We start from the raw sequence: 27,464 nt of genomic DNA on the forward strand, positions 1-27,464 counted from the left end.
CTGGGGTTGCATTCAGCCCAATATGATCTGAAGTGAGCCGAACCGATAAAATAATAACAGTGAAAAAAAGTACAATTACATTTTGAAAATGTTTGTATCTATAACCTTTCCTTAAAAATGTGAAAAACATGAAGAGCCTCAAATATATCCAGAAAAATAACTGCAAGTTTCATTTACACATGTGCACTACAACTTACAGATCACAGTGGATCTAAAAATACACAAAACATTTATTAACAGTCAGAATATTGTTAAAATTAGATGTATTTCTCTTCAGACATTTCAGATTGTTCATATTTTGTTATTCGCATTTTCTGTGACAAGATAGTAAATGTAAGTATTTTCATGGAAATTTTTTTTTTTTGCACTAAAACAAAGAGAAATATTTGGAATTGCCATTATTTATAGGTTATTATGATAGTATTTTACTGATTTGACCCACTTGAGATCATATTGGTCTGTATGTGACTCCTGAACTAAACTGATTTCTAATCTCGTCAGTGTAATTTTGACATTTACAAATTCATCCCCGGGCCACTTTTGGCCCGCGGGCCATATGTTTGACACCTGTGACACAAAGCCATTGACTTCTTACCCTCATTACAAAGTGGGAGTTGCTGCTGGGAGTCAAATGGGTTTTTTTTTCACTTTATAGTTGTGTTTTTGAGTGCAGGCTGATTGCTGCCCTGTCACAACGCTAAGCAGTGCCTATGACGAGAACATGGCAGAGTCTCTATCACACACTGAGAAGACTGTATTAGTGTCAACACAACGCCCGCTGAGGAGTAATCAGCCAAAACAAGCCATGTGGTCAGGTCTGTTTCCTGTCTCTGCACTTTCCTTCAAACCCGAACAGCATCAGAGTACAGAGCTTCACACAAACAGGTGCCTTTTCATCCATTTTCAACAACATCCCCGACAGTTTATCCCAAACTGATGGCATTTCCACTGAGTTCAGAGAAACGATCTGATGCTGGGAATATTCATCAGTTAACAGTGATTCATAAGTTAATTTGAAGGTTTTAATTACATTTAGTTTGATGCGCTAGGTGAAAGCTCAGTTAACCATTTATCTTTTCAAGACACATGAATGAATTGATAATTGAACGTTATGAAACTGTTCAGAGACATAGTTAGCCGATGAGATTAAACTGACAAACTGATCTAATTACACAGATTTAAAGATAAAAAGCCAGCGTATCTAATGAAACTGTGCTGAAGTACTGATCGCACTAGCAGAGGCTCATATACTGTAATATTTTAAGCAAATTAATGAGTTTAAACAGATGTATGTGGTCTGTGTGGGTGATTCATGATATGAGAAAGAGACCAGTGGTACAACAGACTGATCTCATTTAATGGCGTTGTATGTCACGCTAGTTCTTATGGCATTTATACACATTTTTGACCTTTCGTGTGTTATTCAACGCTATTTGATTGTGTGAATTTACGCCAAGATCTCCGGTTCACATAACCCTAACCCTCAGTGTGTGGTATCTGATGCATCGATTCAGGTTGGACAGAGGGTAATAATTGATACACACACACTGAAAGCTTATAATGCGAAAATATAAGACACCAATTAAAAGTAGCGTGTATATTTATGCGAGTCATGATATCATGTTTGGTACAATAAGTATTTAACCCTTTCATGCATAGTGGTCACTACAGTGGGTAGCTATTCAAAGGTGTTCTCCTATATATTCATGTTTTTTGTTGTTTTAGTTCCATACAGTGGACACTTATGCACCATCCCACCATCCCATACAGTGAAATTCATACCTATCATATATCATATATCATACAAATTCATGCTGTTCTTGATAAACCTGATCTGCAGTGACATGTTTGAGTGTAAATCAACAAACAAAATAGGTTTTCTTTTGCATATTATCTCCATGAAGTGAATAATAACTAGTATTGGAGTATGTTAAAATGTGGGAAAACATCTGATTAGCAGCATTAGAAATACTTTTATTGCATAGTTTTCCATATCACTTTCTGATATTAGGTTTGAAATACATGTTTCTTTGCTTTAAAAATTAAATGCATGATTATTGCATTGTTGTTTTCATGCCTAAAGAGGAATAAAAACACTCAGGAAAAAATATCTTGACTCAGGTTCTCATAATTCATTCCTGAAAGGGTTAAATATCTTACTAAAGTAAAAGTTATAACACAAAAATGCAAAACAAAACAAAAAAAAGGCACATTTTGTGGTCATTTGAAGTCAGGGTATCAAACTTATTTTAGTTCAGGGCCCATTATGATCTCAAGTGGGCCACACCAGTAAAAAAAAAAAAATAGCATAAATAAAACTATAAATAATGACAACTTGAATTTTTGTCTCTTTGATTTAATGTAATAAAGTAAAATCACATCACGAAAATGTTCATATTTACAAACTATCCTTTAATAAAAAAAAAAAAAAAAAAAAATGTGAGTAACCTTAACAACCACAAACCACCTGAAATTGTTAAAGACAAATAAGTTTATTTTTAACAATATTCTGCCTGTTATGACCCTGGGTCATAATTTGTCTATTTATATGAATAGGTATGTGTTTTCTGTTTAGTGTGTGTGTTCTCCCCCGTCCTGTAGGTGTGCTGTGCCCTTTTGTGTCTGTTTGTTTGCAGGTTGCTGATTGGTGGAGCCTGATTGCCCGGCCCTTTAAAAATGGCCCTGGAGCTTCCGTCCTCGCTCTCTCTTGCCTCCTGCCAGCTCTCAACCCTGTGTTCGTGTGTGTGACCGTCAGTCTTCGTGCTCCTGCAAAATTCGATCGTATATAGTTGTGAATAGTTTTTGTAAATCGAACCCTTTTCTGGTAGGGGAGGTCGGCTCTTTTTTTGTTTCACCTTTTCTCCTGTTTTTGGTTAGGAAGTTTAGGCAAGTTTGCTGTATTTTATTTCATGCATTTATTTTGAGTAGGTAATTTAGTTTAAACTGTAAAGAAGATATTTTGTTTGTTGTTTTAGCCGCTTCCTCCCCTAACCCTTCCTTAGTTGTTAAAACTAAAGTAGTAATAATAAATATTGTGAATCTTAAGTTTTTTGACTGATGTGTGTGCTTGGGAGCTGGGAGGGGACAAAGTTGAGCATATTATGTTCGCCCTGGTAAACCCCTAGGCCGGGGCGTAACAGCCTCAGTTTATCATTTACATGTGCATTACAACTTACAGATCACAATGAATCTAATAAATATAATATAATGATAACAACAAAAATAGCTCATAATAGTTTAATTTCAGGGCTGATATCTAACTATTTTCCATGTTTTCTTGATAATAACCAAAATCACTTCAGTTCTTACATCAATATCTATGGCATTGTACTGTAAAAACAGTGTTTTTAGGCATTCTATGTTTTCTTTTCTATCTGTTTTAGTCACATGATACACACAGGAGTTAGAACTTCATTGCATATCCATTGTTTGTGATGGTCTAATAATTTTTTCCACGACTGTATTTTTAGGTTAGTTTGTTAGAACTTATATTTTTAGGTTTATTTGCTATTACTTTACTGGTTTGGCCCATTTGAGATCCAGTTAGGCTTTATGTGGCACCTGAACTGGACTGGTTTGACACCCAATGTTTTAAGTCCCCCTCCTCTTTTGCAATTTCTCTGTCCATCTCCTCCTCAGTCCTTTTCCACTTTCCTAACCACTTCACTTGCTGTTTTTGAATTTGTTTCACTAGTGGAATTGTGGGTTGGACTCTTTTCTTTTTACCATTTTGTGAGTTTACTTTTGTTTGATGAAATTGTTCTTGTGAGTGTGCACAAGAAGAAAATCTGAGGTGTTCTGGAGGTGTGGCTCTAAGGTTGTAGACGCCTGTTGTGAGGATGATCCCTGAACCTGGAAGTGGACTCCAGTGGTAAACGGAGCTGTCAAGATCAAGAGCTTAGCTGGCCTCAATGAAAATAAATAAAAAATTGCCAAAAAAAAAAAAAAAAGAATAAAAAATTAGCTGGCACTGTGCAGGAAAATGGTCTGTGTCAGTGTTTTACTACTATATATGATGCTTTTGATTCATTTTACTGGGGCTTTAATGAACCACTTTACATGACCACAAAACTCCAATAACTGGGAGTAAACAGAAAATTGTAATAATCAGATCCGACACGTTTACATGCACTTCAAAAATGCAATTATCAAAAATCCTTGGCTTACATGTTTATATAAAGACAGTAGACTCACATTTCCTATTTCCCATTCCTATTATTTCTTTTTTTTCCACATGCGCAGATGTAAAAAAAACAACAAAATAAATCAGATTGATGGGTATACATTCACAAAGACATTGGAGTAAAAAAAATCTAGTTAATCTGACTTCTCATAATAATATAACAGCATATTACATTATGCTGTTTACACGATCAATTATATAATGTGATGACTCCAAAAATCGGATAATGATCGGATTTTTAGTGCGAATATAAACAGGCTCATTGTGTTTGTTATATTTTTCTCCTTCAGAGCTCATTTCTATTTCATATACTGTTGGCAATTTTATTTCCATCACTGCATTATGTCTTCAAAGATCATCTTAAATTTCATCCTCCCTCTGAACTACATAACTCTAGGAAAGTCAACTTTTCATGACTTCAAATAAACAGCCTCTTTTATCAGTTTTATTTCCTTATTTTCCAGCTAATCCAAGAGGGCTTATTTAGCTTAAGAAAGGAGATCATTTTCTCAGCCAATAAAGGAAGATTCCATCCCTGAGTTTATGACAATCTGTCAAAGTCAACATGCTTAGAAGTGCATGGAGTAGAAGTGAAAAGCTGCACAAAATGTCAACTGTACAGCTTTTTTATGTTTTAATCTATTCTAGTATTTTATTCTTTTATTTAGGCTTTATCTATTCTTCTGTGTTTTTATTTTTTATTTATTTTTTATTTTATTTTGACAGTTGGTCTGTGTCTTTCAAATTAATCTTGTATTTTACTCTGTTATTTTGGTTTTTATTTATTTTTCTGTACAGCATTTTGGTCCACTGTGGTGGTTTTAAAGTGCTTCACAAATAAAGTTGGATTGGAAAATGTGAATATACAGGGTGGGGAAGCAAAATTTACAATATTTTGAGGCAGGGATTGAAAGACAGTGTATGACCAATTAGTTTATTGAAAGTCATGAGAATTTATTTGCCACAAGAAAATTTACATAATAGAAAATGTTTTTATTCTATGTGTCCTCCTTCTTTCTCAATAACTGCCTTTACACGCTTCCTGAAACATGCGCAAGTGTTCCTCAAATGTTCGGGTGACAACTTCTCCCATTCTTCTTTAATAGTATCTTTAAGAAAGTGGACATTGCTGTGTGATGTTCTATTGGTAGCATGTTCTAAAACGCCCCAAATAGCAGAATCCAGAGGGTTTAGATCTGGGCTAGAAGGCGGCCATAAACATGATTCCCAAAAATTGCTAAAGTTGGATTTGTTGCTGTTGTCAACAAGTGTTTTGGTGTTCTTGTGTAAGATTTTAACTTCAAATCATATTTTACTGCATTTCTAACGGTCTTGTTGTCTACCTCAAGTTCACTTGCCATTTTTCTCATGGATTTGGTTGGATACTTTAGGATTTTGGATTTGAGAGCTTTAATAAAAGCTTTGGTACGTTTTTTGTTGCTTCCTCCACTTCCAGACTTTCTTGTAATAGTTTTGCTCATAGTCATTCTCTTCTTTCCATTATAAACAGTCTTTATGGACACTCCAACTATTTTTGAAATCTCCTTTGGTGTGACGAGTGCATTCAGCAAATCGCACACTCTTTGACGTTTGCTTTCCTGATTACTCATATGGGCAAAAGTTTCTGAAAAGGTATGGATAATAGTGTTAGGTATGATTATGACATCAATATATGTTTGGTTTCAAAACAATTGACGTAGTGCCTGCTGAGAAAAAACAACTAAATGTTCATTGTAAATTTTGCTTCCCCACCCTGTATGTACTACCCATTTTTACTTCTTATCTTTTTAAAGCCTCAAACTGCCTTCTGCATACTGATGCAACTTTTTGGTAACATTACACCATGCATTTCCTTGTTACTTTTGTCGTATTGATTCATATTAAAGGCTGTTTCTTCCATTATATCCTATACGATTTCCATACTCCGTCTACAATCCCCACCCCCCTCCTCCACATCACAGCACACAGCGCTGACCATACTGCACGTGGGCGTTCGCTGCCCAAAGGTTCTGAAGGTAGATATGGATGTCTTTTGTGGGTGTAGCGTGCCTGTGCATGAACCCTTGAGTAAAGGCAGTGAACTGAAGATCTTAAGGTCAGGAAAGCGGCGCGTACATCTGAAACACCGCAATCATTCCTTCTGCCATATGCCATCACTTATGTCTTGCATAAATCCACTCAAGAACACAAATGTTTTTTCTCCATCTAATATGCAATAGATCCAGAACATACATGGACGGGCCCCTCTGCTGCAATCCATACGTGTCCCTGAGAAGAGGTGTTGCAGATTGGATGCAGCTTCAGCTAATGATATTCATAGAGCAGAACTGTATCCATTAGCTTTCTATTTCCAACACTAACCCTTTACAAGTTCTGTGGTTTATGCATCAACATATCCTTATGAATACTAACCATCTCTAATCTTTTCATCTGCATTCAATGCTCGCATTACACGGGGAGATTAAGGTGATTGTTCACTATGGCCTACAGCCTCCTGTCAGACAGTTTTCGGACGGCCGACGCATCAAATAACCCGAGCATATCAATAACCAGCGCTGCGGCCGTTCATATTTAGACGCTGAACTGTTCTGGTTTTTAATACAAGCCAGTGGTTGGACCTTATGAACCACCTCGAGCCAGTCGCTTTGAAGAGGGAAATTGGATTAAGGCTGCAGACCATGGTAAACGCAGGGCCAGCTGTGTTAATGAGATTGCTGTGGTTGGAGCTGCAGCTTCCACCTGACACATACTTGTTTATTGCGAGACAGATCAATAGCTTATAGTCTTGCTTTACAGAATCCCGCTGATAAAGGTCAATGACAAACCGGCAAAGAAATGACCTGCTTTATTACATGGATGTGCTCAAAACTCAATCAGCAGCCCTCTCATGCTCAGAGGTGATTGACCAGGGTTTGCACACAGCTTCATGGGACCTTCTGCAAATAAGCCTCATGTCCGTACGTCAGTTATCTCGTTGCGATAATAATGTTGATGTGGAAAGCCAGAGAGAGGCAGAACTAACAGGTGGTACCGATGTTTCACCTTTTTTTTTTTTGTGAGGCGCTGAGGAAACACAGAAAATAATTAGAGCAGCAGAATGAAAAATGGTGTGTCTGAAAGGAAAACAGTCAATGTGTTGAATATGAAATGTTCATCTTTGTGTTACGCCGTCAAAACTGAACAGAGAGCGGCATGTTAAATCAGTTAACCTTTAAAGAGATGAATTGTAATGCTATCTTCCCATAAAACGGAGCTTTCCATCTAAACACCCCTGCTTTTTAGTTAATAAGATTTGGATCAGGGTGATATTTAACACTGGAAAGCAGTTCAAGCCAATATCAGTTCCCTTGTTCAATCTAAACTATAAATAAAAAGCTGTTAAATCTGCACAGAGATAAGCAGGATGAAGCTGAAAATAGAAACAAAATGAGGATGTGCTTTAAAGTTGGAGGTTGGAGGTTAAATAGAACTCAAACAATTGCTGAAAGGATTAGAGGTAAACTTTAGAGGAGATTCTGTGTTTGTAAATTCAACAAACGAATAAAGGATTTGTTTCTTAATCTGCACATTATTCTGTGAAAAACCGGAGTTAGCATTCCATTTATTTGAACTTTTCCATCAGTAATGATCACACTAAGATTAATACAATAAATGAGATGCCCACACATTAGTGATGGTTTGTTTGGGAAGGAATTCTTCATTCTTTAAGGGTGTGTGGTGTGAAAGATTAAGGGGATTTAAGAGGCTCTAACTGCAGGAATGGAATATATCGCTGGTAATTCCATTTTCATTAGTAAGTAATCACAGAAAAAATGAGTTCAGTGATCAATTTGGGTCGGTTACGATAACATGAGCTCTGAACAGACATCCTCTCCTACTTCTTATAATGCATGTTAAGGTGCATTAGCACAGGCTTATGTTTGAGCTAAAGTCCTCTGAAGTAAAAACTAAAAAGTTGATCCTGAGAGTGTGGAAGAAGGACTCAGTGCCCATGTTTGACCTTTGGTTGGAGGAACTGATGATGATAAAGGCAAAGTGTTTGACCAGATATGGGACCGTGTTAAAATTTCTTCAATGAGGTGACTGATGTGAGTGACTGATCTTGCTGTTTTCTTCATTACAAACACTGTTCTTTCTTTTATTTGATATATGATTAATAATTTGTAGCATATCAATTTACTGTTGTCAGGACTGTGTGCTGTAAATTCAGTAATGTGCGGGGGGGGGGGGGGGGGGGGGGCTGTTTTGTGTTGTTTTTTGTAAAAATGAATAAATACATTGTTGGCTTCCTGATAAAACCTGCTATATTACTTCTGGCAATTTTTTACAGGAGAAACAAAAAACTGTTTATATAACAGGAACTGTGAAATATAACAAAAAAAAAATCTGTTCCTATAATGTTGGTACTTATGATGGAATGTAAACAACTTTCACAGGAGACTGAAATTTGAAGCTATAATAGGGGAGATAGCAGGTTTTTATTCCCAACCAAAAACGTCACTTAGCAGGTTGTATCAGGAAGCCAACGATATACAGGGTGCGATTTGTTGAGGGGGTGGGGGGGAGTCAAGCTGGTTTTAACATCCCTGCTTCTGCTCAATGAATTTCATCCTCAGGGGGGACAACCAACCAAGTAAAATAACAGGCAGGTTGTGACAGTATTCTTCCACCTATAGGGTGGGGAAGCAAAATTTACAATATTTTGAGGCAGGGATTGAAAGACAGTGTATGACCACTTAGTTTATTGAAAGTCATGAGAATTTATTTACCACAAGAAAATTTACATAACATAACAGAAAAGGTTTTTATTCTATGTGTCCTCCTTCTTTCTCAATAACTGCCTTCACACGCTTCCTGAAACTTGCGCAAGTGTTCCTCAAATATTCGGGTGCCAACTTCTCCCATTCTTCTTTAATAGTATCTTTAAGAAAGTGGACATTGCTGTGTGATGTTCTATTGGTAGCATGTTCTAAAACGCCCCAAATAGCAGAATCCAGAGGGTTTAAATCTGGGCTAGAAGGCGGCCATAAACATGATTCCCAAAAATTGCTAAAGTTGGATTTGTTGCTGTTGTCAACACGTGTTTTGGTGTTCTTGTGTAAGATTTTAACTTCAAATCATATTTTACTGCATTTCTAACGGTCTTGTTGTCTACCTCAAGTTCAATTGCCATTTTTCTCATGGATTTGGTTGGATCCTTTAGGATTTTGGATTTGAGAGCTTTAATAAAAGCTTTGGTACGTTTTTTGTTGCTTCCTCCACTTCCAGACTTTCTGGTAATAGTTTTGCTCATAGTCATTCTCTTCTTTCCATTATAAACAGTCTTTATGGACACTCCAACTATTTTTGAAATCTCCTTTGGTGTGACGAGTGCATTCAGCAAATCACACACTCTTTGACGTTTGCTTTCCTGATTACTCATATGGGCAAAAGTTTCTGAAAAGGTATGGATAATAGTGTTAGGTATGATTATGACATCAATATATGTTTGGTTTCAAAACAATTGACGTAGTGCCTGCTGAGAAAAAACAACTAAATGTTCATTGTAAATTTTGCTTCCCCACCCTGTATATCCTACCTTATTGGCACTAACGTTCACTTGAACTGAACTTTCGGCAGTCTCAGAATTCGCAGACGTCCCCACGCACTGGAGCGTCGTAAAGGGGGGCGGAGGTAAACATGACAAATTCATGGGGCCCAGCAGTTGTGTGTTCAGTGGATACAGGTTAGATGTAGTGAAAATTTAGTGTAAGATCCGCTGAATAAAAGAGGAATAGAACCAGGAAGTTGGACATTGAAAGTACGTAAAGTTTCACGCCATCGTTAGTTACGTTCGTTATGGACCGCATTCCCATGTATATAACTGTTGCCCCCCCTACGCCGACAAAAAAAAAAAACAAAAACAAAAAAACAAAGAAAACATCCCCCACTTTAAATGTACACTTGAGCTAATGAGGGAGTTCCATTTTTTTAGCGGCCACCATAGGTGAAGGTGGTTGGGTTATTGTATTGTATTGTATTATATAGTATAGTATAGTTGATTTCACCGCTAGATAAGGGAGGTCACATACATGAAGTATCTCACATTTTAAGAATATGACCAAGGATATAGAATGTGTTTCCATTTGTAATTTCTGGAGAAAAACGTGGTGTGATTATTGTCCCTTCTTTGACCTTAGACTGTAAATGCAGGCATCTAGATTGGTATAATATTCTGCAAGGAGCTTTTCTTTTATCTGCTCTCACAGCCTCATAGTTAAGGCACAAACAGAGTTTATATAGCATTGTTAAAATTTACCCTAAGATCACAGAAAATGCAGACATCTGATTTCTCTTTGAAACCTTCAAGGCATCCAGAACGTTGGAGGTATTTTGGCTTCTTCATGTCTGTACAAGTTAACTTTCATCAGGACATTGATATTTTTGATGAATTATTTTATTTTAGATACAATTTTACCTCAAAATTCTACTGTTAATTTTTGGGTAGTTTAATCATTTTTTGTCATTCTTTTAATGTTGTCCTTACATTTACACATTTATGACCACTAGTTTGTTTGTGTCAGTGTCAGTAGGATGAGGCAAGAACCACCACATTAATATCCATGAATTTTGGTAGCAGAGTAGGGAATAAACCAAGGACAAATTCCTTCAATTCTGGAACAAATCGAAGAACAGGGTTGGAGTCTGGAAGGGTTTCACGCTTTCTGTGAGATAGAATTAAATTTAATTGAACAGGTCACTTTGGGGTCCTGCATCGTTGTATCTGTGTTTATTTTTGCAGTAAAATATGGTTTGCTGTACATTGTATCATCATTCTGCTACAAGTCCTATATACATTCAATTAGTTACATATTTCAAAATGTAACAGTGGTTAACTCTGTAAAGCCTGAACCATTAAATCATTGACAGAAATTTCCAGTTCTTTGAAACTGGAGCCTTTATTGGTCCTTTTGAACAACCAAAAATCAATTTCCAAGTATGAGTTTCAATTTTGCATCATATTTGATACATCAGGTCTCAATGCTCAAATATTATTATTTTTGAACAAACAAAAACATAATATAACATAAACATGTCTAACAAATTGGTAATTCCTTTTCAAAATTGGCAAAGTTCTGCCTCCTTCCTCATTAATGACAATCTTGTAGTGTCGCTGGAAAGGCCTCTGGTGAATGAATTCCTCCCTCCTGGTGGATTATCTGTGTATTGCATCTAATTGTATACATCAGGTTTTTCAAAAAAAAAAAAAAATCACACTGATCATGTAGAGGGCTTCAAAACTCATGTATCAAATATGATACATTTGTTACTATAGGATTAAATGTATTGCCCCTGTCAAATAAAAGTTTAAATGAAAATAAAGTACGGTTAAACAGAGGACTCACCAATCAGAATCAAGAATTCATCAGAATGCAATAAAAAAGTAAACAAAAAACAAATACAGCTAACTATAAATAGAATAAAAAAGACACATTTAACCACCTATGCCATTAGCTGACAAAAATAAGGAAAAAGGTTAGACTTTGTTTTCGCTTGTGGTTTAATGATGTTGTGGAATAAGATGGAGGGTGGGATATTACCCTCGGTGGAGGTCTGTGCTCTGAGTGCACTATTAGTTTTATTTATAGATTTTTACAGATTATATGGACTTCAGTAGCAGTGCTAACATCTGTCTAGGACTGCTTGCCTTTAGCCGTTCCTAACAAATTGCCCCTAGTGGGATTAATAAGACTGTTTGCACTGTGTCGTGCCCTTCAATAGTAAAGTGGCAGTTTCTGAGCCTCCTGAGAATTCTTTCCTCAACCTGTAAATGAAATTTCCACCAGATTTTCTAACACACAAATGAAAAAACACACGTAAGATCTTCACAAGCCAAACACTTCAAAGTGTAATGCTGCGTTACTGTGGTCCCGTCAGAAGATTTCTTCTTAGATAGACTTGATACATTACAGTGGCCAAGCAAAGAGGTCCACCTTTTTCATCTTCTGCCGACTGTGTGATTGGTTCTCTCCAGCTCTGAGCACTGTTTAATTTGTCATTGCAGGCACAGTTATCTACTTCTAGAAGGAGCTTTGGAAAAGTAAGGTGGAGATGTGTATCTGCTCTGCACAGAGGCTTAGCTCACAGTTTGATAAGGTATCACTTACATTTTTTTGTGGATAGTTTTAGCGTCTTGCTGCAGCGCTGTCACTGTTTGTTGTTGTGTTGGGATGAGCTGAGAAGGGGAGGCTCACAGTACATCAGTATTGGCAACGTGGGAGCAAAATAGACCACCATAAACTACAGTGCAAAGCTAATAGATTTATTGATTAGCCCAGCCCTCTACTAGTTCTTCTTCTCTGTGATACAGTGCATGAAAGCCTGCTGCTGCCAGAATTATGGGACGCATTTGTATTCCCACCAAGACCGACCCAATGCTTTTTCTCGATACCATTTCTCACTCCCAACCCCGAGCTGCACCTTCCTCTTCCCAAACCACCCGCTGCTACACAGTTCAAAGCATCCTCTGTATTAAGTCTGCAATAACTAACCTCTGAAAAACCACATTCCTCACATATACTTTAAGACAATCAGGTGAGAATTCATACAACTTTAAACTAAAACACTCACTTGTTCATTTACTTCCAAGTTAAACTGTGTTTGTTCTCAGTCTCTTGTTTAATCTTGTTGTTGCATCCTTTTTTGGTCTTGGAGTGACAGTGCTCTAAATGCAGTGATAATGAATAGGCCTCAGGGAGTCTTTGCTGACTTGCAGCGGCAGACTAATGAGATTAGGAAAACCACCCAGGGCCTGTTAACGGCATGAGGTCTCCTATGAGGAGGTACATGACGAAACAGACAGAGGACTGGGATATCAGTGTAGCTTCAAACTGGGGAGAAAAGGCCGACAATATCGAACATGTTACACCAAAAAAATTCTGAACCTGTAGTTTCTAAACAAGCATGGCAGGAGTAAATTATTTGGGGGTGCGCATCTTAAAAGACTGCCGTGTTCTCAGGTGTTTTCTAGTAGAAACTCTCTTCTTCAGTATCATCTGCTGAAATGTGGGTAATTTTATAGACAAGTTGTTTAAGGTTTGCACAGTCGGTTTTCACAGAGAACAATCTTTCTTCATCATCAGTGCTGTAATCCTTTCTTACACTTTCTTGCAGAATGTTCAAACCTATAAAATGTCAGAAAAAACATTCAGATCTGGCAAACCAACTCAAATCCACATGACCCACTCGCTTACTCCAAACATTTTAGAGAGGTAACACATGACAGTAGCTGCATTTCCATTACAGTTTTCCGCAAAATCAACTTGTAGGCATTTCCGTTGAAGAGTGTTTGGCTTCTGATGTGTAATTCTAGTAAAGTCCCATCTCGCGACATGTCGTAATTCTAGTAAAATACTGTATAGTTCTCGCAAGATGCTCATTTAAGCAAGATGGACTCACTGAGTTTCATGCCAAATCTCCTCAGTGTTGGTACTGTAATGTCGGTTCATCTACTGCTATTACAGTGACTGTCTTCAACAAAAGAAGAAGCGAACGGATAATCGTCCCTAGACAAAGTCCTTATTTATGGCAGCGGCCACACATAATGGATATCTGGGAGAGAATTGAACATCTGGAATTCACCAACAAGTTGTGGATCCAGAATTTCCAAATGACCTGGGCAATGTTTAATGAACTGTGTGATGTTATTGAAACTCTCGTGGCACCACACTTGTCATGCCCTCAGGAAGCAGTTCTTACACAAAAGCCAGTGGCTATTGCCCGAAACAAACTAGAACCACCTGTTCTGAGTACAGGAGAATAGGTGAGATGTTTGGCCCGAGCAAAACCACCGGGAACAGATCTGTGAACATGTGTAAAATGTGTTTCCATTAAACTTTTGCGCTATACATGGTGGGGAAGCAAAATTTACAATGAACATTTAGTTGTTTTTTCTCAGCAGGCACTACATCAATTGTTTTGAAACCAAACATATATTGATGTCATAATCATACCTAACACTATTATCCATACCTTTTCAGAAACTTTTGCCCATATGAGTAATCAGGAAAGCAAACGTCAAAGAGTGTGTGATTTGCTGAATGCACTCGTCACACCAAAGGAGATTTCAAAAATAGTTGGAGTGTCCATAAACACTGTTTATAATGTAAAGAAGAGAATGACTATGAGCAAAACTATTACGAGAAAGTCTGGAAGATACTATTAAAGAAGAATGGGAGAAGTTGTCACCTGAATATTTGAGGAACATTTGCACAAGTTTCAGGAAGCGTGTGAAGGCAGTTATTGAGAAAGAAGGAGGAGACTTAGAATAAAAACATTTTCTATTATGTACATTTTCTTGTGGCAAATAAATTCTCATGACTTTCAATAAACTAATTGGTCATACACTGTCTTTCAATCCCTGCCTCAAAATATTGTAAATTTTGCTCCCCCACCCTGTATTTCTATATCAAAACATCTCAAAAACCACCTCATGAGAGCGTAAAAACTGTTTTGCAATCTTTGACAGTTTTTGTGACATTTCGGTGTTTCCATTACCGGTTTTCTATTGCGCAATTTACATTTTGTGCATTTCTGAGGGTAATGGAAACCCAGCCAATGAACCAGCCCTGAAATGCAACACTTTCAGATAAAACCTGACCTGGGAGCGACCTGAAGATTGAGTAAAACGAGTTACATTTACAACCCTACACAACTTTATCAATGCTGTGCTGAACATGACTAAATGCAGCCGAAAGGCATTATATCTCTCTCTTTTCTGAAATGAATGAAGCAGCTGCAAACATTGTTAATGGATACTAGCTTGAGGGCATGGTTCTGATTAAGCTTCACATATTTATAAAGCCGAAGTTTGACTGACGTGCTAGTTCAGAAACAGGTCTCGAAGACAAAGAAGGTCAACAGGCCTAACGGCACTTACCACCACCATAAAAGCTAATGATATCATCCCAATGACCGGCCAGTAGTGATATGCTTGTGGGGAAAAAATGAAATACACGAGTATGTGATATTATACTCTGCATTTCAGTGGAAGGGAATGAGTGTTTTTATGCTTGGATGACTTCAATAATGCTGCCTGTAAAAGGCAATAATACATTTTGTGTGAGAGTCCACTGCACGATATGTTTACTTTCAGCTAATTTACTTCAAATGTCCTGTATATAATGAAAGAGGTGTACAGATCTAATAAAGAACACAGTTGTCAACCCAGAGGGACAACTCGAAGGAAAAACTAGAACCATCTAATAAACATAGACTGACCACTTCATGTTAGAAGTAGACACGGACCATATTTATTAAATCTGACTGACACTGTTGATAAGGTTTTACCACAGTTGTTTAGATTTTAAATAAAGTGATCAGAAATGTGAGTTTTGGACATATCAATGGTCAGAATACAAAACCTCCTATCTGAAAAAATCACTTTTTCAGGAAACAAAAAAAAACGTTTAGTTTTATTATAGTATGGTCTTTGTTAAAGATATCCAAGCATATTCTACTGTTCTCAGACTCTCTTTCTATATTACGTGTTAACAATACATACTAGGTATTTATGCCTCCCAAAGTGCAGTCCATTTAATGTGAAAACACAAAATCTAAAAATTTGCAGATAGGAGGTTTTGTTTTGTGGCCATCGATATGCAAAGTGGTTCCACCTGCTTATTAATCTGCTGGAAATATAACAGAGGAAGAATTGTTTTTCTTAAGTTAAAACAAGAAGAAGAACTTGTTCCAAGCTTTATTGCATTCATCAATAGTCTCCAAAGAAAAGTTATATAAGTTACTGACAAAGGTTTAAAGAATATTGAGTCTGATTAAATGTTAAACTACTATACACAATAGCATTTTCCTATTTACCAGATAATTGCAAATTTACTCCATCTCTCACAATATAAGTGAAAAATCCCTCCGATTGGGGCCACTCTCTTTAGACTGACCTTGCTACATGAGGGCTTTTCATTCGGAGGCTGTTATTCTGATTATTAGTAGGATATTAGGGTCCTTTTTAACGCAGCTATTTCCAGCCCTATTATGAAATTCAACTAGGATGAGCATCAGCTAATCAATGAGACATAACCTTTACACTCCAGTGTTTGTTTAGATGTTCTCTTTCCTCGGTCAATGACTCCAGGGCTACGGTAGAAAATACAAATGCAAATCACACACATACACACACACACACAAAAAAAGTTTGAGTTTCTGTATTACCGCAGAGAAAACATCTGCCATATTTCAGGCATGCCAAGGGAGTGCACAAAGAAGAGCAGACACACAAATCTCCAAATCCTCATACCAGAGTAGATGGCTATAAGAGCAATTAGACACAGAGGCAGTAAACTGCTCTGGGTGGGTGCACAGAACTGTAACAGCAAACCAACTCTTTGATATGGAAGAGTGCAACACTTTGCCCATGTGGTTTATTTCACTTCATACAACTACCGTCACACCACTTACCACATATTTTACTACTCGCTCCATGTATTTGTTCTCTTCCTCATTCAAGCATTCATTTAACACGCTTCAGTGTTGATTTAATTATTGCCCCCCGCAGTAACTGATCTGCTCATCTTTATGTGAGATTACGGAGAAAGGTTTAACTGTCAGCTATAACAGGACGTTACAACGGCTCGTATACAGCATTTTTACAACCCCAAACAAACGGCCGTTAGAGAAGGTGCTGCTGAATTCAATATCCATTTAAAAGAGTGAAATGAAAAATGTGTTTGTCTGATGCAAGGCATTGGCAACTATTACACTGCAGATAAACGACGGACGCTAATGACAGTAAAGGGATGAAAGTAGAGTTATTTGTACAAGTGAAATCAGAATGGATTTGACTTACTGAGGAGAAGTTGTGAGCTCCACAGGGCTCCCCTCGGTATTTGCATGAGAGAAGCATGTCATCCAGTTGGTGGCTCAGTCTGTCCATAAACTCCAGATTGGTTCCTTCAAAGTTTCTGGGTGGCAGAAAGAGCCTAAAGTCTGACAGCTTCGTGAACCAGGCCCGGCGGTCTTCCTGAAGCAAGTCCAGAACCAGGGGTCTCACTGTCCGGTTGGCCAGCAGCAGACCCAGCCAGTGGCCCGCAAAGTACAGGTCGCTCTTGGTGAGTTTGTAGAGGCGGATGGGGTTGTTGTTGCAGATAGTGACTGCCGGGAAGGCCAGTTCTTTGGCCCACTCTGTGTGGACTCGTGTGTATGTGGGGAAGGAAAGCCAGTGGAGTAGGCGGTTTGAGGACCAGGATAAAAGCAGCCCAAGGGAGGTGCACAGGGCCAGCAGCCAGAACGCCCTGCGGCCCAAGGAGCCTCCAGGGACGCAAACATGCCTCAGACCATGCAGACGTGTCCTTGAAAGCAGAGTGGAAGTGACCCGGGCCAGAGTTGGCTTTGTAGGACGGCGCTGGCGGCCCTTTCTGATCATGGCCGGAGATCCCCGTCGGAGACAGCGCCCCTCCAGGGCCATGGCTGCCCACAGCACTCCTACAGCCGCGGGAAAGGCTTCATTTCCCAGCCAGGCCTCAGGGGCTGGGGCCCACATGTAGCTCCAGGACAAATCCACTACTGTAATCCACACCTGGATATATGTTTTGGCCTTGCTATTACCAAAAACTCATAAAGCCCCTGCTGCAAATAATCTGCACACACGTGGAAGGACCCTGAAGGAAAGCTCTCCACCTTGTCTTCACTGGGTGATGCAGGAGCTCTGATGAACTCAGCAGCAGCTACTTGTTGGTCATCTCCTCCATCGCTGGATCTGACACAGCTCCGATCATCCAACTCAGCAGGGGAAAGATAAAAAATAAATATATGTATAAAAAAATAAAACAAAATAGGCAAATGTGCTCTAAGCAAGGTGGCTTCTACATGAGTGACTCCAGCATCCAGCGCAGTTAGTGTGACAGTGAACAAGAGAGGATGAGACAGAGAGGAGAAGGGGAGAGGGAGGGGAGGAGAGAAGAAGTGAGGAGGATGGAATACAAACTACCAAGGGCTAAGCAGAGAAGAAGAAAAAAAAAAATAAATGAAAGGACGGAAGGTAATTAAAATAATGAGACAACAGCAGAGGGAATAGGTTGGTGTGGTGCAGTCTGTCAGAGCTTGTTCCAACGCTGTGCTTTCTTTTCTTCTGACTTTCCTCTATGTGTTGTGCCTTGCAGAGGCTATCGGTCTCTTGTCACTATTATGTACCAGCTTTAATTGAATTCACAAAAACAAAAAAAAGTCCTCCATGCGTATTTGTTTCCTGTCCTACTTTACAGTCTTACTTTTTTTTTTATGCCTGAACTCCCGCGTAATGTCACCGGTGTGCGTCTCAGCTCTCCCCCCACTTGGTTTTAACCAGTGTTATTAGGTCCTGTGGGTAACCACGGGGCAAGCTTCATCTCGGAGTAGATCTGATTCTCGGTACAACAACCACAGCGAGAAACATGCAACTGCACACTTTCACATGGAGAAGGAGGCACTCGAGCGCAAACGTGGACATACACTCACAGCGGCTTCCTGCAGGAAACCAGACCAGAGATAATCTGTTGTGTCACACTCTGATCTCAACATCTTTCCCCCCCACCACCACTACTACCACCACCACCCCTGTTTCTCTTTTCTTGCCTCTCCTCCTCTACTTAAAGACAGCATCTCAAGAAAAAAAAAAAAAAAGCAAAAGAAAAAGAAAAAAAAAAAAAAAGCTCAATATTCCTCTCGTGTCTGCGCTCCTCCTAAAAATACTCCCTCCAAATCACATCCATCAACTTGCCCTCTCGCTCCTCCTCCTCCTCTTCGCTCTTGTGTCAGTCAAGCCCCGTAAGCTCGACCTCCTGTCAGGCTCCCTCTCCTCCTCCTCCTCTTCTTCCTCCTCTTCTTTTCCACTTTGTGCATGCACTCTCTCACTTGTCTCCTCCGTCAGGCAGGGCTCCTCCGTGCGCTTTTCTCCCTCCGTGTCCTTGTCAGATCCATCCAGCTTTTGCGCCCTCTCTCAGCTCTGAATGACTTCTCTCTCCTCGTTTTCCTCCTCCCTCCCCTCTATCGCTGTCTCTGGCGGTTTTGCTCCGCTGTTTTGCTCCTGTTTTCCTCCCGCTGCTCCTCTTACTCCTCCTCCTCCTCCTCCTGCGCCACAGCTTCTGTCCACGCAGCCCGTGCGTCCGTCACTGATGAGAGCGCCCGTCTCTCCGCGCGCTAACACGCACCGTCCTTCGCCCCCCCCCCACTCTGTTCGTCTGCTGCTGCTGCTGCTGCTGAGCCACGGAGAAGGGGAGGCTGTGCATGTGTGAGCCCGGTTTGTGTGGAGCAGGGAGGAACACTTCTCCACCGATTCCCCTGTTTGGACTTTCGGTCGCTCAGAAAGACATTCTGAAGTCCTTTGGCACGAATTTTGTTACAAACCTATGATGCGTTCAATGTCCTTGTGCAGTTATGAATACTTTATCTCATGGATGTCAAACTTCTTTTAGTTCAGGGGCCACATGCAGCCCAGTTTGATTTAACCCTTTCATGCATGAATTATGAGAACCTGAGTCAAGATTTTTTTTTTTTTTTTTTTTTTTTTCCTGGAGTGTTTTTATACCTCCTTAGGCATAAAAAAAATTGCGATCGAGTGTTTTTTTTTTCATAGTCACAAAAATGTCCGTGCATTAAATTTTTTAAGTAAAGAAATATGTATTTAACCCTTTCATGCACGAATTATGACAACCTTAATCAAAATATTTTCCTGAGTGTTTTTATTCCTCTTTAGGCATGAAAAAAAAAAAAAAAAAACAATGCGATTGAAAATTTTGTTCTGAAAAATAAATAAATAAAATAAAAATAATAATAATAAAAAAATGCATTAAAAAAATAATATTGAAAAAAAATTCTTATGAACCTGTTTTTCATGAAGTTGCAAAAATGTCCACTCAGCTGGACACCACACATTTCATTTTTGATGCACAGAAACATGTATTTACTAATAAATTGTGTGAAAACTATGGGGAGGGCTTGTGATTGTGGGGGTTTATGCTTAGGAGAGATCTACATAATATTACCAATTCATGTCAGAGAAGATATGTAGTGTCTTAAAACTTTAATAAAGATATGTGTAAAAAACAACAACAACAACAAAAAGAACAACAAAATCCATGTATACAAGAGAACAGCTGTAGAATAGCTGTCCACTGTAGTGACCAGTATGCATGAAAGGGTTAAAACCCAATATCAGAAAGTAAAATGAAACCAATGAAATAAAACATTTTTAAGACTACTAATTTGATGTTTTCTCACATTTTACCATACTCCAATGCTAGTTATTACCTCATATAATATGCAAAAAACCACTCTTTTTTTCTAACAAATAACTGATTTACACTTAAACATGTTATTGCAGATCAGGTTTATCAAGAACAGCAAAGTTATAGTGATGGTATGAATTGCAGTGTATTATGGGATGTTGCATAAGTGTCCACTGTGTTGGCTCATATGGAACTAAAACAACAAAACCTATGAATATACAAGAGAACAGCTGGAGAAGAACTGTCCACTGGAGTGACCACAATGCATGAAAGGGTTAAAGTGGGCCAGGCCAGTAAAATAAGAGGAGAATAACCTATAAAAGTTTTTCCTAATACTTATGTTACATTAATATTCTGTCTTGTTTTATTTTGTTTTTTGTGTTTGTTGATAATGTTTTGATTGCTGTTGTTGTTTACTTTATTGTGTATTCATTCATCCATATGTTGCCAAGGATTTATGTATGTATGTATTTGTTTATTTTATTTTACTTTCTGGTATGTGTGTATGTGTGTGTATGTGAGGATGATAAGTGAGGTTCATTACTTATAAAAGATCCAAGGGACTTGATTTTTCATGATGCTGATAGGAGGTTAAAGGATAGACTGTTTTGTGGAGAAGGGGTGGGATTAAATAAATTACACTTCCTCCCACCCCTTTTCGAATATGCAAATGAAGTCATACTTTGTTTTCACATACATGTATAAGTTTTTTGTTTGCTTTTTTTTCTCCATGATTTCTTACTATCTGTTCCTTATTTCTAAGGACTAAGTAAGATTACTTTGTTTTGTTGCATATTTGGAATAAACTAAGCTAAATGTAATTTTAAATTTTTTTTTATACTTTATTTTTATTTCAACAGACAATACAACACACACATTCTCTCATTACTTCTCACAATTTCATATTTAGACTCCAGACTGTATTTTGGAAACTCCAGCCAACCAGGAGTTTTGACTTTGTCTTTATTAGTGGCTCAAACTTGGTAAAGTTTCACTACTTTTATTCTGGAGGAGTTTTACCTGTAGGCCAGTGCTATTCCTATTTTCTTGTAGCCTGTTTGTTCCTATCTTTCTAGTTAATTCCATCAGCAAAAACTGAACAACTCTTCGCTGGGTTCTAGTATTAGTTTTTGCTTGTCTTCAGTGCCCACAGTTACCATGGTGACAGATGTTATACTGATGTTTTTTTTATACACATTGAGATATACTTCAATATATTTAAATCATTTTAATTTTAAATTCAACAAAGTTTTAAGTTACCATGTTGCCTACAAATACATTCTTTCAATATTTTACAGTACCATCAGTCACCTATTTGATCATTTTGATCAATAATACATGAATGCATGACAAATTTAGTCTTTTCAACAAACCCTTGACGCCCTTTACATTTATTAAAAGTAGAAAAAGCATTAAATGTTAATTTCTTTGAATAAATGAGCATGAATTGTAAATGGAAGGGCAAAAATAAGGTTAATAATATGACTGGAATGTATTATATTTCAAGGAAAAGATGATCACATAATTCCAAATAGAGTCCCTTTAAACCAGGGGTGTCCAAACCTGATCCTCAAGGGCCGGTATCCTGCAGGTTTTAGATATGTCCCTCTTCCAGCACACCTGTTTCAATTAATGATCAGCTCCTCATCATGCTCTGCAGAAGCCTGATAATGATGGAATAGCTTCCAGGTGTGATGGAAGAGGGAAAGATCTAAAATATGCAGGATACTGGGCCTTGAGGACCAGAGTTGGACACCCCTGCTTTAAACTGATTGTATGTGTGTATATACATATGTGTGTGTGTGTGTGTGTGTGTGTGCGTGCGTGCGTGTGTGTGAAAGTTTCAAAAACATTACAGGAAGGAAAGTCACTGCCTCCTACATGCTGACTGAGACTGTTCATACTTTATCGTCCACACAAATCTTGAATTAAAGTAGTGTTTCAGTTTCACAGCTTGTCTTGAGTGGCTCTTTGTAAAGACATCAAACGCCCACACAACAGAAACTCTCAAGTATTCTGTCAAAGGACAATATCCTACCACCCTATTTCTCCTTTAAAACCACTTTGAAAAGTGCTTTTGATGCTTTAATTTGAGGGGTTTTCCCCCTATTAGAAGACTTGGAGGCAGCATTTTCCACAGCCAGAGCCATAGAATCAGAAAAATTGCTAACGCTCTGAAGAAAAAAAAAAGACCAAAATGTTTTTCTTGAAATAATTTGAAAAATTTGAGTCACATATTCATTTTAAATGGGCAGAGTATCAGGGCAAATACTTTATTTTATAGAGAACACTTGATGTTTCAAAACTACTGCAGTGCTTATAGTGATTGTTAAGACTCTCTCAGCATTATTTAAAGGTATTTGCTTACTCCATATTAAGATTCAGAACTTTGTTCAACATGTTCAACATCTAAGAAATAAAATCCTGTCTGACAGTAAATAGCATCAGACAGAAGCAGAAAGATGGAATGAAAAGCACTGGGAAAATTCAGAAAGGAATCTACTGTGTTTACTTTTTAAATGTCTAATGATAGCAGCCAAAACTTACGAATAAATGCATAATTTTAGTCAAATGAAAGCTAATTTTGATGGAAATGTGACATGTTAGTTCAAACTTGCTTTGCAAATATCTCATCATCCAACAAACCATCTCTGTCCAACACAGTAAACTTAAAAAGGCTTCATCCAAAATGACTAAAACAGGAAGCATTTGAGCCAACACTCAGTACTGTAATGCATGTTTATATATATATATATATATATATATATATATATATATATATATATATATATATATATATATATATATATATATATATATATATATATTAAAAAATCTAGGTTTGACTCATTAGCATTCATCAAACTTCTTCTGCCAGTTACAGAAGAGAGCATCTTCATTCTCTGTTAGTAAAGAAGCTATTTTTATTTCATTTACTTCTTGAAATGTCTTAATTCTGCCCTTCAGTGTTTCTGCAACGTAAACCATAAAGTAGAAATTGAAAATCCCAGAACGCTACTCATGCTGTATATTTTGTCATGATGTGTGATGTACATTCATGTCATGAGTCATTGACTCTGAGCAAATTATTCTAAAACACTGGTAACTGGAGAAAATATCTAATTTTCTGCAAGCTTATCAAAATGTACAGGCTTGACATTATTTTGACTTGCGTATCCAGTGGTATTCATTGCTTTTGTCGATGTTTAGCAACAACAAATAACAACACTGTGATCTCGCCTTTAAATATGCAATAAAACAGACATTTTTAACTCAGGAGCTATATAGCCCCCACATGTGCCTAAAGAAACATTTCACACTGTCAAAAGAAATCAACGTAAAACCCAGAACATCATGTGCACACATGCAACCAACAATGGAACACGTCTTTTCCAAAAAAGCCAAATCCAGGACTATGAAACATGTTGAAAGACTAAAGCACAACCATGAATAATGCATAACTGACCGGAATTTAAAAAAAAAAAAAAGAACACAGCATTAAAATGTCAAATGCATGCATGTGCACTCATTCCCCTAACACCTATTGTATGCTAAAGTCACACACATACACACATCCAGCCTACAGCTAGAGTCAGAGGCAGCCTTCCAGAGCCTGGATCCACAGGCTGAATAATTAGCCTGGAGCCATAAAGAGGGTTTCTCAGTCCAGCTATGCAGTCAGTGTAAAGAACAGCTCAAAGGCTCAACATATCCAATTTGCAATTCTAAAACATAAGGGAAATCACTGATTAATTAGGGGTAAAGCCAACTCAGGCATCAGATACTATTACACAGCATCTTATAGCTGCAATACAATGCTCCTGCATGTGCTTCCTATAAAGTATTCCTGACATGTGCACTTTCATCGGCAGCATTATGTGAGATCAAAGGGCACAACAGGGGTGCACTGGTCATGAGAGATGAGGCCTGATCACCAGAGGAGAGGCCTGTAAATATAAACCACAATTAAACATTCATAGATTCATGCTAATGAGGCCCAGAATGCTTTGGAGAATGTGGGTTGAAAACTGCCTAATGGTCCGACAGTGGCAGGGCAGTCCATGCACATGAGAGGTGCCATCTTCACACCGGCCTCGTCTGTGGAAGAACAGGTGAGGCCGTGACACCTGCGAGAGGATGAAGGATGAGGTAAGTGGGTAAAAACAGTGTATCATGTGACGACGTTGCCATTCATCAAAAACTGGACTTGATTTGAAATGACAGCGACGGCAAGAAAAGCGATCAATGGCTCTTCTGTATATTATGAGTTTTCTAATCTGAGTGAAGCAACATTTCTCAGGTGGGAGAAAAAGTACCCACAGGGGGAGGGGGTGAGAGTGAGGGGGGGTAACTATGTAAAATACATTAGCTACTGAAGGAATAGAAAGGATAGACCTTGGATAACTGCTGATTAAATCAAAGATTGATGGCCTCGTGGTAGCCTTTCATTTAATCGTGATTAAATTTAATGCTTGTTGTCAGATTTCATAGATGAAGCTCGAAATGGCTTTCTTTGTGCTGAAGAGGAGAAGAGGAAGGCTTAACTGGGCTTTTTGTGTCATCTCTGAATTGCTGTGATTGATTATAGATGTTGTTCTGCGGTGCTCATTTGTGACCGGAACACTAGCTCCCTCCTGTGCTGCGACAGTTAACACCTTTCCTACAGTATGTGGGTGTATCAAAGTATGGATGCGGTAGAGTTAATCATCACCGTTTTAGTCTCTACTGAATGTTATATAGTGTCTCAGATCAATTTATGCACTTAAAATAACATGTAAAATAGCAGAAAACAACGTATTTCCTCAGTTTACAGTTGAGCTTAACATAACTCATTATTTACTAAAAGCATGAAATGTCCTTGTGGATTTTCCTTATGAATAAACATTTTTTCCAACCACGTATTTTCTCATTTTTCTCTTGTGTTTTTTCTTGTATAAAGAGGAAAGTAGGAAGATCCTACACGGGATTGATGAAACGTGTGTCGACAGCTAAATGTGTTTTTACCCACCTGAGTATGTGGATGAAAGGCGTTGTGATGTTAAATTGGATACGCCCCAATAAACCAGTATAAGGGCAGCAGACTTAAGTGTCATACAAATCACAAACTAACAAGCCATGGCAATTTGACAGGAAGTGTTGCTGAGACAGAAGAAGAAAAGGAAGAAAATAGGAAAGGAAAACGACACCTGAGGGAAGCAAACATATTTGAACTTTTCTTCTGCAGAGGTAGAAACTTTACTCAGTGAAGTTTAGTTTGGAAAAAAAAAAAGTGTTATTGTCAAGTGAGCAGTATGGTCAGTGATCCATAAAAGCCGGAAAACTGATGGAAAATGACCAATGTAATTAATCTTGTATGAGGAAATGTGAAATTTACGGTTGAAGCCCGAAGAAGTCATCCATGTTGTACCTAAATACCAAATATGATGGCGACTGGAAGATTTGGAGAGGAGTTGTGGAGGCGCTAGCAATTATGATGCCCTATGAAAGGTAAACGTTGTGGGCCCTTCATAAAGTAAAGTATGTGCAAATTTGTTGTTGGAGAGTGTGTGGGGGGGGGGGGTATGTACAAGGTGTAGAGGCAGGAGGTACGTGGGGGTGCGTTCCATAAGCGCCGTAATTGGCGTGAAACTGAAAGTGAAACTTAACTTTAGACATCCGGCTCCTTCTATGCTTCTATGCGTTTCTTTTACTCCGGAGCTTACACTAAATTTTCAAAATTTCTAACCTATATCCACTGGGCCCCCTGGGAATGCTGGGCCCCATGAATTTATCATGCCCCCCCCCCCCTTTTTTATGGTGCCACAAGCGAGGAGTAATCGCTCAATTCCAAAGACCAAATTTAATGCATTGACCTTGATTTGACCTTAAATATGAAGGTCAAGAACTTGTCCAAAAGCTTCACAAGTTGCACTTTAATACCAAACATGAAGGAGATCGGACGATTTGGTGAAGAGTAATCGCATTGACGCTGACGAATTTGATGCAACAACCCTGATTTGACCTTGAGAATGAAGGTCAAGCTCGACGCTCGAAGAATTTAACTGAAAATGGATGCAAAAACCCCCCCAAAAAGACAAGTACTTTTAAGGCCCATTCATTCTCTACTTTAAAGACTCATTCCGTCTATCCTCTGCGTTCATTACGTCTGTATTTCTGTCCATTCCCTGAGAGGTTGCGGATGAAAACCCAAACAAAGAACACAAAACAGTACCACTGGGAACCATGGGGGCAGTGTTGAGAATTGAAGAGAATAATTCCAAGACATGGTAGAACTTTTCAAAGAGTAACTGTGTGAGTTAGTGAAAAACTCGCAACATATTTATGACAGCTACCTTCTCAATATCAACATTAGTATCCACATTAGTAACACCTCATCTGCCGTCACCATGTTTGTTATTATTATTAACTTTCTTCTTCTTCTTTCGCCTCAAAAAACTTTGTCTTCATGGTATTCGGCCAGTATTTTATTTAAGAGTGGCGCCCTCTGGTGGATTGATTGACAAACGCTCATTCCAACGCAATAGTCACATCTGTGTGAAATATAAGTGTTTGAAATGGATATACCTACAGTCATGGAAAAAATGATTAGACCATGAAATGTCATCAGAAACAATGGTTATGCAGTCAAGTATTAACTCCTGTGTGTGTCATGTGACTTAAACAGACAGAAAAGAAAACATGGAATACCAAAAAGCACTGTTTTTCTCAGTACAATGCCATAGATATTGATGAAAGAACTGAAGTGATTTTGGTTTTTATCAAGAAAACATGGAAAATGGATAGATATCAGCTCTGAAATTAAACTCTTATGAGCTATTTTTGTTGTTATCATTATATTTGTCCAAACAAATGTACCTTTAGTTGTACCAGGCATTAGAATGAACAAGAAACTGAAGAAAACAAGGGGTGGTCTAATAATTTTTTCCGTGACTGTATTTACGTATGTATAGCAAGCGTTAATGGGCTTTAAGGATGTAGATTTGGAGATTGTGCGATAATCTACTGTACATAAGTGCAGTCCTATA

At 38.2% G+C, this 27,464-nt stretch overlaps 1 protein-coding gene and 1 long non-coding RNA gene across 4 annotated transcripts in view; one reads left to right on the forward strand and one right to left on the reverse strand.

Annotated features, from left to right (window-relative positions):
* asic2 (acid-sensing (proton-gated) ion channel 2) overlaps positions 1-27,464 on the reverse strand; it is an 862,844-nt gene that overhangs the window by 339,620 nt on the left and 495,760 nt on the right. For 2 of the 3 annotated variants that reach the window (XM_030141222.1, XM_030141223.1), the window contains exon 1: positions 17,025-18,737. The exons of the other annotated variant lie outside the window; for it this stretch is intronic. In XM_030141222.1, coding sequence (XP_029997082.1) covers positions 17,025-17,717 — 693 coding nt within the window. In that variant the 5' untranslated portion in view covers positions 17,718-18,737. Of the gene's footprint in view, positions 1-17,024; positions 18,738-27,464 lie in introns of those variants that run through there. 3 annotated transcript variants of the gene reach the window in all.
* On the forward strand, positions 3,293-27,371 carry LOC115424120 (uncharacterized). The gene is made up of 3 exons (XR_003936050.1): positions 3,293-3,437; positions 11,704-11,708; positions 27,344-27,371. It is a non-coding gene; the product is annotated as an uncharacterized LOC115424120 (long non-coding RNA).

The sequence above is a fragment of the Sphaeramia orbicularis genome, chromosome 8, assembly GCF_902148855.1.
Source record: "Sphaeramia orbicularis chromosome 8, fSphaOr1.1, whole genome shotgun sequence".
Lineage (NCBI taxonomy): Eukaryota > Metazoa > Chordata > Actinopteri > Kurtiformes > Apogonidae > Sphaeramia > Sphaeramia orbicularis.